Genomic DNA, 17,227 nt, shown 5'->3' on the forward strand with positions numbered 1-17,227 from the left:
AGTCGCCATCCTATATCATTCCAAACATTCTTCCTTTCCAGGTGCAGGACTTTGCATTTGTCCTGGTTGAATGTCATAAACTTTCTTGTTCCTCCAGCCCTTCTAGGTCTTTCTAAACAGCAGCTCTGCCCATGAGTGTAAAATGTGAAAGTGAATTTATAACTTAATGTATAGAACAGAATTTGCAGTATTTTGTATTCATAAATCAACAGGTGCTCCCAGGGATTGCTTATAAATATGCTTATAATAAGCAATCATATCTAACAAATTGAATATGAGTTATATGAGAGAAAAACAAATAGAGAATAGTACTGGAAATTTATCTATTTATCAATTTCTTTTTACAATATGAGTTAAAACTGTGTATACAGTATTTAACTTAGCTGCATAAATAGCAAGTAGTAATTGTATAAAAAGCTTGTTGGAGACTAAATGTTTGGCTCCTTCTGAGAAGATTCAAAATTGAAATGGAGGAAATAACATAACATTCAAGAATAGAAATGCTGTAGTATCAGACGTACCTTAAAATATAAATGGGCTACAAATGGGATATGGGATCAGACACAGTATGTCTGATGTTGACAGATATTAAATCCTGGTTCAGGAGAATGTAAGTGTCCCAAAAAGTAGCTATCTACATGTTCAATGCAATCTTCTGTTGTGATTATTTTGAAAACTATTAGGTATGCCTGGGAAAATACAGAATGATACTTAATTTGGACATATTTTGATTTGTTATTTTCAAAATAATACACTTCTGGATTTTTTCAAACTATCTTGGGAAAATCTGAAATAGTTTGGACAAACCCAGAAGTAATTGCATTATTTGAGTATACCTTGAAATTGTGACAAAAAGCTATATGTTTGGATTTGTGTAAGCACCTGTTAGTTGACTAACTGGTGTCGGACAAGGCCTCTTACACTTCTTTGGAGCAGTATGTTCACACTGCACTTCTGCCAGTCTGCATTTGTGCAGGTGTTGAGGGAGAAAAATATTCTTATGTTTTGTTCATCTAAAATATGAACAAATGGGAAGAAAGTCAATGTGAATCTGGGCACTTTTTGGTGCCACTGGTTGCACAATGACAAACTTTACAATAGCTTTCTCATTTTGGCTACATTTTTTTCACAAAGCCAAAAAGGAGCCAACTGAGAAATAAGAGGAATTAAAATAGAACTGTGAGCTAGAGTCTTTCTTCCATGACAGTTTCCTCTGGTGTGAAAGTTCAGCTCACATTTTCAAATCTTCAGACTAGGTTTTGAGAATAGCAAACTCTAATGGTGTGGTCCAAGCGTTGTGCTTCAGGTATAAGCAGCATAGTATAACTTATAATGGTATCACCAGATTTGCCATCATGGACAGCAACTTTGGCTTGATAAGTTAAAAATCCAATGTTATAGGAAATATGAGTAATAAAAATAACTACTTTTAGTTCCATTTTTCAGCACTAGTTTACATATTATTTCAAAGGTTCTTTTGATGAGATGAACATTTTGTTTAGGCAAGATTGGAGGATTTCTGAGGATGGTAAGTATGAAATGTGAAGGATTTGTAATGGATTTCTGGATACGTTGATTTGGAGTTATCAAAATACTTTGTTTAGGCAAAACTGAAGTATTTCCTTTTTTAATTTTTGAGAGTATTCTGTGCTGAATAACTGAATAGTTTAATAATCTGTTCTGTATAATAGCCTTAACTTCAAGGAACTTTTTAAGTACATATGTCTGAGGGCTTTTAAATGCTTGTAATAGTCAATACAAGAAACCAGATAGCAGGAATCTTGAATTTTCAAACAGCTTTAATAGAAATGCAACTGGAGAACAAAAATTTAACAAACTATAAATTCCATCCAGTACTCAGGTTCTAATAAATAATATAATAATTAACAAAAAATAATCCTAATTCTAGACTCTTTCATCTAAACTATTGCCTAATTCAAGACTGTTTCAACAAATCTTCACATGGCTGTTTGAAAATATTTTTTACTCTGGCTTGACATCTAGCCTCATGAAAATCAGTTTAACAATGAAAATGCCCAAAAAAGGTTTTTTGTTTGTTTGGTTTGGTTTCATTTTGGAAAGAATAGGGTTTAAGACTGAAATCAAAACCTGTGCTGAGCAGTTACGTAACTTTTTTAAAAAACATTTTATTATTATTATTTATTTTTTTAAATAAATTTTAAAAGGCCCAGCTCTCCAGAAAGTTAAGAAACTCTCTACATGAAAGTTAAGTTTCCTGACAGAAACAATAAGAGTAAACCTTGCAAAGCTGTTGTATAGTTTGCAGTCTGTATTCTACTTTTGGACTTAGGGAATTAACATGGATAATTAATAGTATACAGGGCAGACATTTCTTCTTTTTTTTTTCTTTTTTTTTTTCATGTATAATTTGAAATGTTTATTTCTTTGTTTTACAGTTTACATAAAATCCTAATGGATCTGCAGAATCAGCAACTAGCCCAATTAGCTGACTGGCTAACAAAAACAGAGGAAAGGACAAAGAAAATAGATTCAGAGCCCTTAGGTCCGGATCTAGAGGACTTAAAACATCAAGTAGAAGAGCATAAGGTATGCTATGGAATTCATGTACTGCATAATTTGTGATCTGATAGACACACAGGAATTAGAGCAATTGTGGAGTTTTATGAGTTTTTGTTGCTTTCCCCACGCATCAACATGTATATACATCTTACATTTTAAGTCCCTGAAATTTCCCCTCTCTACAAGCTGAGGAGATATTTTTACAAATTTGGATTCAAATGGTCTGCATAGGGCATGCTCTAGTCTTAAGACTGCCTTCAATGAATTCCTGTTTAAACAAGTTCCTTTATACAAATGATTGTCTCCAGTGAATTGCATGGTAAAAATAGATGCTTTAATTATAAAGAACAGCCCTTTAGCTCAGGGCAAATTGAATCTGGGGATTAGAAAATGACTAAACTTTCTAATTTCATTGGTTTGCTGACTTCTCACGTCTTTCACAGTATGTGTTAAACTCACACCTCTACTCCTTGCATTTGCAATGATTTTTTTGCATTTTTGCATCACTTTCCATCCTGGTTTTGCCATATTTCAGATACTGATCAGGAAATAAGTCACTTTCTCCCTGGTTGTAACCTGAACCTAGGGATCCATGAGTGCTCTACCCCCTATTCCTTGATCAAGAACTGTCATGATAAAGTTAAGAAGTCTGAATTTTAAGGATTGTTTTAATAATTTGGTGCACTTCACAGTCCTTGATAACTGCTTATAGTTTAGCTCTCTGAAGCAAGTGGCATGAAAGTTGGAAAAAAGGATTCTTATGAATAAATCAGCTCACGCTATGCCCATGAAGGAATTAAAACTCTGAAATGTCTTAGGATAATGAATGTATGCCTTAACATCAAAAGTCTGTGAATTCCTTTGTTGTTGTGTTAAGCCACGTTATCATATGGCTTTTTTTTTTGTATGTGTGGGATTTTTGTTTGTTTTTTATTATTATTGCTTTATCCTCAAATAAAACTGAAGTGTTTTACCTAAAAGGTTTAAAATACCTAATCTAATCTCCAGCTGGGGCATCACTTCATACATAAGTGAATTCTTCTACTTGAAAAAGCAGCAGGAAATTGATAGGGTAAAGTTTAACATAGTTTGTAATACAGTTAAGGTTTCCACTGTGACTAGGCATATACAGTTAACCATGTTATTTTTCAGACTGTGACTATCATACTACATATGTATTAATCACTGGAGCACTCTACTCAGGTGTTGGTGGCATGGTCCAGGACTTTGTTTATCCACATTCTTCTGTTGGTTGGTAGCTAGTTATAAATACCTAAAAAGTGCGTCAGGTAGGAGGTGATCCTGGATACCTGGTTTTTGGGTGAGTGGGATGAGGGTGTATTTCAAGTTTTCTTTAAGAAACAAAATACAGAACCCAGTAATTTAATACAGTGGGATAACTATTAGGAGTTTAACATTTACAATTTGTTCTTAGTACATTAAGATAAAGCTTGAGATAGATAAAAATGAAAAGAAATTGAATATTGCCTTCTCTGTGACTTGAAGTTTCAGTACCAATGCTTCTTTAGCTCCTGTTTTTCCCATCTTTGTCACTTGTCCTCTTGTTGCATTTCAGCAGAGAGACCAAGCAGATAAATCTGGTTGTTCAGTTCCCTATTTAGTGACAGAAGCTTGACTGGCTTTATTTTTGTTAACAAGCAGAAAGGTGGACTCTCCATCTTGCACAGAAAGTTAGGGAAGGAAAAAAAAAAAAGGAAAATAAAGAGGAGACACTAAAACCCACTAAGAGGTTCCAGTACCTTAAATCCTTTCTTCTTTTCCCCTTTACTCTTTATATATATTTATATATTTATAACCTATATATGTATATATAGGTTAAATGTTTAGTGACAATACGGTAGACTGTCTTCTGAAGAGAGTGAAGATGTATGAGACCTCCACACTGCCCTTCTATATGAACTGTGAGGAGGGAGGGAACAATTGATTAGATGTATATTGCATGAAGTGTGGGAAATTTGGGAGGGTCAGAGAAGTGTCAAGAGTTGTAGAGATTTGAGAAAGTTAGGAATTATTCAAATACCAGTTTGTTCAAATGTTATAGATTTTTCTTCACTTTTAGCAGTTTATTATTTCTCAGTAAGGAAAAAAAAAAAAAACCAGCCCTGAATTTTATAACAGCCTGTAGCAGGCTGAATACCAAAATTCAACAGGCAAGAAACCTTTTTTTTCTCATGTTCAGAAGTCATCAAGTGCCTCTCTCAATTTTTGTCCTGGTTTCTGCAATAAGGGTGTGGCATGTATTTCCTAATCTTGAACCATCAACATAGTTTCATCCTATGTTATTAATGTTGTTTGTGGGAGTGCCCAGCCAAAGATCATATGTGATTGTTTAATGTAAAAAATGCATAACTTTAAAACTTTTGAAATTTAAAAATATTTTAATATGCTAATGAAGTACACAATCTAATCCACTGTTTATTTAAAATGTGTGAGCTATTGTTATGTATAGATGCTGTAATGATATCTATAAATCATCAACTACATCAACTCAACAAATATTTTCTCATGCTAAATTTTCAGTCTAAAATACTGTAAGAGTTATGCCTTGCGAGTGAGTAATAGTAAGCTATTTTCATGAAAGGAATAGAAGTCTACAAAATATGCTTTTGTTAGCATGTGCACACTATTGTAACAAAATGCATGTAAATATACTTAGTATTGAGAGCAATAGGATTACAGGGTTCTTGCAGTTGGTTAGTTATTCACATTAGTTAGGGAAACTCCAAATACACAGCGCTTTCTTAGTTGGGAATATATTTTCCAACATTTATGTTTTAATTATAGGCATTTCAAGATGATTTGGAACAGGAACAAGTAAAGGTGAACTCTCTAACCCATATGGTTGTGGTGGTGGATGAAAACAGTGGAGACAAAGCTACTGCTGCGCTGGAAGAGCAGCTTCAGGTAACTGAACTGAGAGAACTGAACTTCTGTCTCAGAGAAAGAGCTTTCAGAGGCTTTAAGTGAAATAAGATTGAATAAGAACTATTTGTAACATACATTGGTGTATCTCAGGAGATATTTCTGACTACGACTTTTGTATAGATGGGTACATACAGGTGTGTTATTTTACAAAGATCTTAGAGCAACTTTTCTGGTGCCTTCAGTATCAACCTGATTTATTTATACTCAAGACCAAATTACAAATGTTCGTCTTTTGTTTATCAGCTGTATTTCATTACTACTGACAGAAGGAATGTGATTCTCTGCTATAGTTAAGGAGAAGGACATAGCATGCAGGAACCTACATAATTAAGTGGATTGTGAGTTTACTGAAATATTTTTGTTCTGATGGGAAACTTGTGCATGTGGTATATTTTGGTGTTGCAGTGCATTATGTGTCATTATCCACTGTTAGGTGCTTAAAGGCACATTCGTATTAAAGGATATCCAATAAGTTTTTTTTGTTGTTTTTTGTTTTGTTTTTAATGCTAATACTGGCCCCATCAAATTGAAAGAGGACCTGTTAAAAAATAAGCAAAACCAACTATGTGCACTAAGCAAAAATAAGCAAAACCAACCATGTGAAGGATCATCTAGACAAATAATGGTTATCAAAAATATTAAGAACACGTTGGTTTAAAAAAAGAAAATTTTAGGGGGGAAAGGTATAGTTTCTTTCCCAATAGTTTCACTTGAACACATTTTGTAGGAAATAAAGGGAATTATCTCAGTCTGTCCTTAGATTCATTTCTCCTTTTCTAGAGTATATCCTCTTCTGTACACTTGTTTTATTAATGTTTTATCATTTAGGATTATTATGACAAGGCTTCCTAGTGTACCAGCATTGGCAGAAGCTAGCAGCAACATCCTTTCAATTTGTTTCAGACCTGTTCTCCATTGCCTTTCGATTCGCAGTCTAAACAACAGACAATAACTTCTGTATATTCCATTTTATAAAAACAATTATTTGAGTATCTCCTCAAATGATGCATCAGAGACATATTTGTGATTAAACTAGCAACCTAGATGATCTAAAAATTGTCAAACTTTATTTTAAGAAAGTTTAGCATTTCATTCTCAAAATATATATATATATTAGGAAAAAAAAAGTGTTGGTCTTACTGTAACTTCTGAGTGAACTTAGATGGACGCTTGGTATTGGGACATTGACTGGAATCAGGAAGAAAGATATTCCTGAGTTGGTGGTCAGATGTCCAGACCACTGCTCAAGAAGTACGTTGGTATTAGAACCAAAGTTCCTTCCAGTTTTCTCTTTTATAAAGGAGAAAGTAGTTTCCTTCACTTTGTTTCACTGCTCAAGGAAATAAAAAGATTTCTGTTTTTTTTGTTTCTTTCTTTCTTTCTTTCTTTCTTTCTTTTTCAATCATTAAAGGCCAAGATTTCTCCAGAGAAACTCTCAATACATTCAGCTGGAAGTTATGTCCACAGCACAGACAGATGCGTATGCTGTCTTGAATCTAGCCAATTTGGGTACCAATCCCAATAAATCTGTAATTAGTCTGGGATTTAGTGTAGGTAGTACACATTTGACTAAGATGCTGGACACTGACACTACAAATTGCTCAGACATCAGGGAACACAACCCTGGGAAAGAAACAATGTAGCCTACACTTAACTATCAATTATTACTTCTTTTTAAATTTATCTTCAGTGTCAGAATCATGGTGTACCAGCTCAAGACAGTCTTTATCTCAGAATTTCTTGCCAATTGCTTGCATTTTCTTCATTGGAATAAAGCATATCCCTTGCAAATTCACGGTTCCATAAGCTTAGCTAAACTAAGAAAACAGCTCGAATGGAAGAGTAAAATTAAAAAATAGATGGGAAAAGGTTTAACTGGGATACTATTCTATGTTTGTAAAATGCAGGTTCTTGCAAAGAGGGCTATGGTAAAGTATGACCAAAAAAAAAAAGTGATAAATATTAAAGACATTCTATATTTAATATACTTCATAAATCAGAAGATATACAACTGAGATCTTTGAACAGTGTGGGGAAAAAATATAGAGGACTGTGGATTATTGGACATTTAATCTAATCTCATATTTTGGAGAATGAATGTTCTTCAGTAAAATATAGGGTCACAGCAGCACTCTCTACTACCCCTACCCCTCCCCACAACAGGCAGAGTTGATTATCTTTAAACTAGGTATGTGGAGAAAGCCAACCAGTTTAAAAGATGGAGTGATGGAAAGCAGATATTCTAGTCTTGTAAGTGTGACATGGAATCCAAAGTCCTACAGAAAAGGCATGTGCAACAAAACTCAAGTACTCAAGTATAGCAAGAACCATACAGGAAACTCACTGAGGTTGTCAGTGTAAGCATGAGTAAAAATGATTGAGGGCTCTTAATGTTTTTAATTTGGTCTTCTGTTTATTTTATGAGAACCTATATAAGCCTACAGAATAAAAAGCTTATTAGCAGTTTCAGTAAATAGAACTCACACATTACTGTGTTGTGTTTACCCCATTAAAGAAGCATAACGAATAATGTATGTAAATGGAGCACAATGGAAATATGTCTCTTTTTAACTGTACCAGTGGAGAAGGTGGCTGTTATTCAGATAAAGGAAGCCCAATTGTTACTGTCACTGAGGAGTTATATTTGTATTGTCACTGTCATTCCAGGTATATTCCTGGAATGATGCCAGCAAGGGAATTCCCGAGGCACTGTATTCTGCAGCACAGGCATGCTCTGAGCAGTGTGCAGGCTGGTGTGGAAGAGTCCTGCTGCTGTACAGCTCCCTCCTTCAATCGTACTCTCTTAAAGAAGAGTCTGAAAGAAAAGTTCAATAATCCCATTGCTCTGAAAGTCACAGAATATGTAGCAGTATTCCAAGTATCAGTAAAAACAAAATACAGATAAAAGGTCATGGGGCTTAGGGTTTTAGGGGTGTCTGCAAAATTTCATGCCTTTATGCCTAGGAGTTACGACAGTTCACCCACTGTCCTAGCAAAATGTTATATCGCCTTTCCTGAGTGTATGAGAACATCATTTGGATTTTTTTTTCTATTCACGTGTCACTCGCAAACTGAATATATAAGCACAGGAGAGACTTCACAGGCCCACCCATTAAAGCATTTGACAAAAGCACAGTGGAGCAAAGTTCAAAGCTTGATTATGTATCTGTCAGTCTGACTTTTAAAAGCAGAACAAAACAAGAGTGTGTGCTGTCAGACGAAAGACTTAATAAGGCTGCCTGAGTGATGCTGGTCAGGATCAGATCTTGAAGAAAGTGAAATGTTACTGCCATGTAATAGTTGAGACTGCATTATCCAAGCGGCTGTAATTCAGTAGTCTTTCTGTTTGAAAAGGTTTGAGATGGTGATTCCTGAAATATGTATATGTATATACAAATATATATATATATATATAAAATACATATATGTATGCTTACATGCATATATATGTATATCTATATATATATATGTATGTCCGAGTCCTATTTAAGAGGCAGTTAATGGTGTAGAAGCCAAAAGCATTGCCTGCAATAAATTATTCATATTCATATGCTAACATTTTTTGAGGGGGAAAAAAAAAAAGACGACTTTTTACAGCTGCTGCCACAAGGTAGTCTGAGAGACTGCAGCTAGCATGGGTGAGTGTGAATATTACATCTACTTTTACTTGACATATCAGTGAGACATTTTGTGAGACTCTGTGGGTTTATACTGCTGTCGAGAACTAGCTATTTAGACGTGTAACTCCAAGACCGCGATAGGTGCAGTCCAAAGATCTACCAAAAAGGCAGATGCAGAGTTAGGCTCAAATCTGTATTTCATGCTGCAAAATCAGAGGACTGTGCTAGCGAATCAGTTGCTATAGTCTGACTTATTTCTCAGTAAGTGTGGGGAAATTGCCTTCAGCCAAGAGAAATGATTGAACGACATTAAGAAGCCCTGAAGGTAGGGAATTTTTACTCTAATTATACCCAGCAGACAGTTGGTCCCTTAAGGACTCTGGTAGGCTGATTCAAATTTGAGTCCTCCCCAAGCTTCAGGGATCCGTGCTGGAATGAGATCTGCATTAGATGTATCAAATACTGCTTGATGGCTGCTGAAGGAAAGGAACCGAGAGTGTAATTTACACAGTCTAGTGTATATTCATATTATTCAGGGTACTGTCCTTTTGTTGATGGTGAAGTATAGCTAGTTCTTGTAGAAATACATCAAATTTTGCACAGGGGAAATTCAGTGAATGTGCTAAACACTTGTTTTTAAATTTGATTTTGCATATATATATATATGAAAAAAATAATTATTTCTCATTACTTTATGGAGTGGATAGCATTACTTTATTTAAAAAAGCATCTTACCAAAAAAAAAAAAAAACCAAAAAACCCTCTTCTATTAGTTGCAGACTTCAGGCTTATTATTTCACTTTTTTTATACATTCACTCCAGTGTTCCCAAGAGTTGCACTGGTTTTTTTCATTTTATCCTGTTCATGTACTTGCTTACTTTGACCTTTTTTTGCAGACTGGGACTGTTTTATCTTCTGCCCTTTGTAGTCATAAAGAACATTCCTTCAGAGTCCTCTCAATACAAGAAAAGTTTCTTTTGCATGCAAATTTCTCTGAAAATTCCAGTTAGGGTCATAAAAATAGGCATTTCAAAGGCGCAAGAAGACATTTTACTTTTTACTCTGGATTCAGCCAAGTTCTCTGGAGTTATGTTTTCCTGGGTGTTGGGAGCAAAAACCGTGGTGCAGCCTGAGTTTCCAGATATCACACAGGCTACTTACAGCATCAAGTACTATTTGATGTGAAAAAAGATGCAAAATTGAGCACCATCTGATTCAGTAGTCACTATTCAGCTCATACACAGTTCCCACACGATTGCATTTGGCTTGCATCAGAGTTTGTATCTACCTGATTTTTTTTTTGAATTATCACTTAATTTTGTGCAGAGTAATTTATTCTGATCTAGATCTCTTTTACCAGTGAAGAGATGTCTGGTCATGAAAAGACTTTACTAAAACATTGATTTACATCAGAGGTTAATGTCCCAAAACTTTTGCTTCTTGACTTTGGGATTATTTATGTATCTTTTAGTAAAATCTGTTAAGTGTATTTTAAAAATACAGTATGTAATTAGCATCCATAAACTTTGTTGTTACTCAGACCTTTAGGCACCAAAACAACCAAATGTGGTTCACCTCACTATCTGTATATATAGAATTTTACAAACAGAATTTTCTCCTCTGCTAGTGGAGAAAAAGGACATACGGAAAATGAAGTATTTAGTCTTGGACATTGTTATGTAATGACAAGAAGCCCCTTCTTTTGACTTATTGAATCATTACAATGTTTTTTAGTAGTTGACTAGTAATAATTACCCTGAATTTTGGGAATTGTTAGGAAAGAGTTTCAGAGAAGAACCATCTGAACTATAAGGAATGATATGTTCATGATTTCTGAACTAGTAATCAGCAAGCAAAGATTCCAAGGGGAAGAAAAAAAAAAACGGAAAAAAAAAAACCTGTATTTGAATGTAAAAAACTGTATTAGTGCTGCATATTTGCAGATATGCTAGGTTACCTTCTGGCCTTGGAAAAAAGGGTTGAAATTCTCTAGAGCTAGAGTGGAAATGTAATCAGATTCAGGACAAACGACAGTAAACATAATTTATCATGTTGCTACATAAGATTTTTAGTTTTTCAGATCAGTAAAATTAGTCAAAATATAATTTATGCAGAAAAGGCGTTATTGACTATGCATTACAGTACACATAGTATTTAGCCTGTGAGGCCAAAAAATACTATCTTAAAGTCATGAGTTTCCTACAAAGGGCATTTAATAAATAAATAAATAGATAATGATATTTTTATTGGCTGGTCATCAATTATTTTCTGCAACAATTATAATGCAATTTACAAATTTATTTAATGATGAGAGGTAAAATGAATGAATAAAATGTTGCAGTGTTTCCTACTAAGCTGAAGGCAAAAGTGTTTCACCAGTAATGATATGACTGAATGTCATGACAACTGCCTGTTCAGTCTGCAAGATTTATTATGGTGTGAGCCTTCAGTAAAAGAAAAATATGGAATCTGCTTACTTTTTACTTTGATATAAAATTGTTAAAGCCACAAATTCAAACAGCAACCTAAAATTTTACCTTTCATTTCCTAGGAAGTGCAAAATAAAATTTTCAATCCTGATAGAAAGTACGTTTGGATCTTTTACATGCATTTCAGTTAGATATAATATTTAAATACCCTGGTTTTAAGAATTCACATTTTGAATACTAAATTCTGCTAAAGTTAAATTATAGCCCCATGAAAAATAAATACAAAAATATGAAATATGAATAAATAGGAAAAAGGAAAAAAAATCCTTTTGTCAATACATATGCAATTGAAGTTGATGGAAAATAAGAACACAGTAGTATAGAGTATCCTTCAGATTTTATAAGGTTTCGTATTTGGGAGGAGTTGAATAATTTGCATATGGTGTTCAAGGGTAATTAAATCATTGTAATTTGTTACAATAAAAGTTTTACAGCATGTTGCACCATCACAGCTCTAGTAAGTCCTATCTTGTCTCAGGCATTTTTCACTCAAGGTTGACAGGAAAATTAAGTAAAGTGATAATGCTCACTTTCAGTTAAAATGAGGGAAAGAACAACATAGCATTTTGCACAGCTATATAGTAGCATATGCTAGAAATATACAAGAAACCTCACTGGGGTTTGTGCTACTGCTACCTTAAAGGTTTTTTTCTCTTACGGCAATATTGTAAAGGAAAAAAAGAACTTAGATCAACTGCATTGACAGAACAACTTAAAAAACAGATATTTTATTGTTACAATTAATTGTTTGGGCCCCTGTAATTACATTTCAAGTAGTTGTGCTTTGGGATTCATAAAGTTATGGATTTATTTATTTATTTTTAGTTTTTTTGACAGCACAGTGCCAAAGACTTAACAGAAAAATGTGTCTTTAGATTACTGTTAAAATTATCTCCCTCTTTCTGGCTATATCACTTTGCCTATTCTCTCTATTTGAGTCTTATTTCAGTAAGTGGTAACATCTATTTCAGTGTAACATGCAACATATTTTAAGGACTTAAGATTGCAAAAAGTGAGTTATGAAAGTGTTTTCACAAACATATATGTCTATAGGAAGATCAGATTGCATTGTTTTAAGAAATGTAATCAAATACTTTTTGTGTTTTTCTTTCCTTCTAGCACTTTGGAAACAGGTGGGCAGCCATCTGCAGATGGACAGAAGAGCGATGGGTCCTTCTGCAAGATATTCTTAGAAAATGGCAGCACTTTGCAGAAGAGCAGGTGAGTAGCGTTAGCAGTTATAAATTGGAACGTCCTTCCAAAAATTGCACTAGGAATGGCCTGAATGAAGCCTTTTCATGCTGTTCTCTTCAATCTTCTTTCAGTGCCTTTTTGATGCGTGGCTTACTGAGAAAGAGGATGCTCTGAGCAAAATTCATACAACTGGCTTTAAAGATCAAAATGAAATGCTGACCAGTCTACGCAAACTAGCTGTATGTATTTTTTATTGTCCTATATTATGCTCAGCTTTCCCATTCATTAATATGAGTGCATGTGATTTTATCCTACCCTCAGATAATACAATTTAATAGAATAGTTGGTTCATATTTCTGGGAATGGATGTTATGGAATAGTGCATGGAATTGGTTGGTCCATGATCTTGCTAGTAAGTTAACTTGTTAACAGATATGTTTCTTGGTTGTCTCTTCTGTCAAAAGTTAGTGAACTGCAGTAGCATTGTGTCTTAAATATGTGATTATATATATGCACAAAGACATATTAATGTAAGTAATTATCATACAGCAAAATCCATTATACATTCCTTAAACTTGAAAAAGCTAAAGACACAAAAGCTTTAACTTTTAATATTAATATTACTTTACAACTTTACCTCAACTGTGTTTTGGGAATCCACATGCATACACGAAATACACCCTTTTCAACTTATCTTCTGTCTTATTCTTCAGAAGATACTCTACAATTCATCGTCTTTATGGACGGAATGTACTTCTCACTGGCTTAAAAAGATGCCTTACCTCTAAAAATGCAAAATTTGGCACAAACTGGACTTGGTTCTATAACATTAGGAGCTTTGAAAATAAAATGGTGTGTTAGGAATTATCTTATACAAAAGAATGACTGCTTATGCATTTAGAGGAAAGGAAACATTCATGTCCATGCTTTTGTTAAAGTGGGTAAATTAGTACTGTAACTAGGAACTTCATTTTCTTTTTGAACTTAGGAACTTCATTCTTCTGTTTAAACAGATATTGTCATTTATTTTGTCAATAGGAGAAAAAAAAAAAAAGACTCCTAGGCATTATTTCAAGACTTTGGACTGTGGTTTAAGATTATTTTAGGATTAAGTCAACTTTCATGTAAAGGAAAGGAATTATTTATGTAGTCAGTTGTCTCTGTGTATATGCTTCTTGCAAATTCTAGTAATCTAACCTGTAAGCAATCTTGACATTGATTTCAATCCTTTTATTAATGAGTAATGAATTAGAGGCAACCCACAATGCTCTAGAGTCCCTTCATGAAAAGGAATGTATAGCAAGAAACTGAGATTTATTCAATAATTTAGCATTTCTGGGTTTTCGCAAGATGATGGAGGAGATTGGAAGTGGAGGTTGAAACATTTATCAGAAATAGTGAAGTAGAAAGCTATTAATGGTTTGAAAGTGTTACAGATAAGACCAGTTTGGATACCTTCTAGAATTGCTTGGAAATATGATGCCAAGAAGGAAATACTTGCCTTTAATGGTATTTTCATAGATATAGTTAATGAAATAAAGACATACACTTACAAAGCTAATTGTGTTGTTAATTGTTACTGTAACAAAAGCATTGCCATGGAACTAAATGTTTCAACATGATAATAACGAAAGTGATTATTTTATCAGACTGGACCTATCAGGTTTTAGACTCAGTAGCAGTCTTCTCCAAATTCCAGTGACATATTTCTACCTTCACACAATATTGAATTGTCAAGAGTTCTGTGGAAGACAGTTTAATATTTTAGTCTTCTCTGAATCACACGGAATTTGTATTAATGCATTACCCACATGAAAATTCTTCTCAGGAAATACATTTTTCAACTCTTGGACTGGCTTTTAGAAATAGGGGACAGTGGGATCATTATATGCTGACACTGATGTGCAAGTCGTACTTGTCTTTTTGTTTATGTTATTTTGGACATAGTGATGTGTTTGGGTGTAATGAAGCAGCTGTCATGAAAAACTGCCATTATAATTAGGCCAGCCTTTTCTAGGGTTGTAATAATCAGAATTCACATACATTCTTTACAAACATAAAAATGCTTATACTGTTAACAGTATGGTAACAAACTGCAGTGTTTTTTTGTTTGCTTTCAAACAAGTTCAGTAGGAATGAACATCATATCTTAAGATTTTTAGTTTTGATATCATGATATGGCAGAAGAGCTTCCAGCCTATTTGTCCTATTTTACATGAACTACCTGGTCTGATAATCCGAATCCTAAACAGAAGGATTGGGATTCTCTACATGTGGATTCCTTTTTTACAAGTGCTGGGAGATTTTGGCAGCCCAAATTCTGATCATTTCACTTGGTATAAACAAACATGTTTGCCAAAAATTGACTGCAGGCTCACCGTTATTAACAAATACTAGTTCTCTGCAGATTCTTTCTCAGATGTCATTCTGCCAAACTGGAAAATAGAGGCAAATTAAAACACGTTTGTACTAAAACTATGTAAATTAAACTTTGATTTTCAATTTGGTGTCAGAATGCTCTAATATATGGAAATTAGGATACACTCTGGACAGTGGGAACTTGAAATCCATCTAAAAAAAAAAAAAAGATTCAGGAGGTCCCAAATATTATGGTGCTCTCTCTCCTTTTTGCTTGGCTTTAGCAGTCGAGTTTTCTTTGTTAATTTTTACCAGCTGAAATGAATCGGTGAAATTTATTTTTGATCAATTACCAATTCATCCAGTTCTAGCTTTTTTTTTTTCTTTTTAATTGGTATAAAGTCAATTAGATTTCTTCTTAATTTATATATAGTACCCACAATATCTGTTTGTAAGAATTTTTGTTCAGGTAAATTTTATTATTTAAAAAAAAAAAGTATTTCTTAATATCAAATGGCTTGTGCAAGAGGATTCATTCAGAATTTATATATTTTATATTAAAATTATATAATGTATATATTTATATATGCTATTTATATATTTTGTATTTGCTCATGTATTAACACTGACTTGTGGTCATTTGTTTCTGATCTTGAAGGTTTGTTGCTCCAGTTCTAAAAATATTTCCCTAGAATAACTGTGTTATTATTATCTTTGACTTCTTACACAAGACAAAGGGTGACATAGAGCATGAAATAAATTGGAGGATATTATGTACGGAGAAGGCATAACACAAGTGTGCAGAATGAAGTGAAATTTCATTGGCAGTTATGGCATGGGCTTGATAGGCTGTTTCCATGTTCTGCGCTTAAGTTTTGCAGCCTGTAAAATGAAGGGGATGGTATTACTCTTTTTTAATATAAAATGCTGAGAACTACTGCAAAGGTATAAAAAAGTTAATTCAATTAATAAATTCAATTGATTAGCATATAGTTAAATTTTCACTTGCTTCACTTAATGCAAATTTCTTTACTTATTAGAAGAAATAAATAAGATACTGTATTAACACTGATTCTTACTCGAATAAATCAGCAGCCAACCAATTAATTTACAGCAGATGTTGCTTGCTATAATATTTCAATGAGCAAAGAATGTTTTTGTGAGGTTTAAGTAAAAGCAAAACAGTAATAACTAAAGTAAAAACTTGGAAACAAAACAAAACAAAAAAAAAACAACTGGTGAAAGCACATTAACCACAAATAAGGAAACTGCTTTATAATGTTCAAATATTGGAGTTTACAGTATGCACTTGATAGAAGTTATGACTGAGTTATTTGATAATTAATTTCATAAAGCAAACAGTCCTGTTTATTTTCTTGCAGCAAACAGTCCTGTTTATTTTCTTGCATATAGCTAAATTACATATTTTGATATTAGCTTGAAGTCTATCCTTGTACTGGAAAAAAAAAAAAAAATCAAAACTAAAGCATGTATTGGTTACTGTAGAACACCAGCACGTTTTCAGTAAGGAAATGTGAAAACAGAATCCTCCAGTATGTTTTTGCAGTTTAACTGTTACTATCACAAAAGAGCATTAGGTAGTTGTGAGCAGTAGCTTTGACAGAAAGTTTTAGCATCCTTCCTTTTGTATTGTTTCATTTATTGGTTGTACTCTATGTATCTTGGCTTGATGCTGAACTCATTTTCCATAGCTGTTGACATCAACAGAGGTCGGAAATAAAACATCGAAAGACAGAATTTTTTAATGATGTTTCACTGAGTACAACTTCTGATGGTTTTGATGGTATGGAGCTTTCAAACAAGCTTTTTCTGACAGTTTAGGCCCCAGGGAAAGGTAAAATATAGTAATCCTTGCAAAATTTAAGCTGGTAATTTATTTTACACCTAGTCTGCTCCCTGTGTTAGATCTGCTACTGTGTAAACAGATTGTTAAATATGAATTGTGGTAGTAGCTATTTCTTAGGGAGATGTCAACTTAATTTTGGTATTCATGGTACCTAACATCAGTGGTTACGATGTTTCAAATCACACATAAATGGCATAATAATGTTTACAAA

General features: G+C 33.6%; 2 protein-coding genes across 2 annotated transcripts in view; one reads left to right on the forward strand and one right to left on the reverse strand.

Moving 5' to 3' along the window:
• Positions 1 to 14,915, forward strand: part of LOC136787896 (dystrophin-like) — a 100,088-nt gene extending 85,173 nt beyond the window's left edge. Inside the window, exons 7-10 of the mRNA XM_066985303.1 lie at positions 2,418 to 2,568; positions 5,347 to 5,466; positions 12,717 to 12,818; positions 12,923 to 14,915. Of these exons, the coding sequence (XP_066841404.1) occupies positions 2,418 to 2,568; positions 5,347 to 5,466; positions 12,717 to 12,818; positions 12,923 to 13,126 (577 nt within the window). The 3' untranslated portion in view covers positions 13,127 to 14,915. The remainder of the gene's footprint in view (positions 1 to 2,417; positions 2,569 to 5,346; positions 5,467 to 12,716; positions 12,819 to 12,922) is intronic.
• LOC136787811 (adhesion G-protein coupled receptor V1-like) overlaps positions 12,297 to 17,227 on the reverse strand; it is an 84,506-nt gene continuing 79,575 nt past the window's right edge. The window contains 1 exon segment of the mRNA XM_066985140.1: positions 12,297 to 16,031. The gene's annotated coding sequence lies outside the window, so the exon portion shown is untranslated.

Source organism: Anser cygnoides, chromosome 31, assembly GCF_040182565.1.
Source record: "Anser cygnoides isolate HZ-2024a breed goose chromosome 31, Taihu_goose_T2T_genome, whole genome shotgun sequence".
NCBI classification, from domain to species: Eukaryota; Metazoa; Chordata; class Aves; order Anseriformes; family Anatidae; genus Anser; species Anser cygnoides.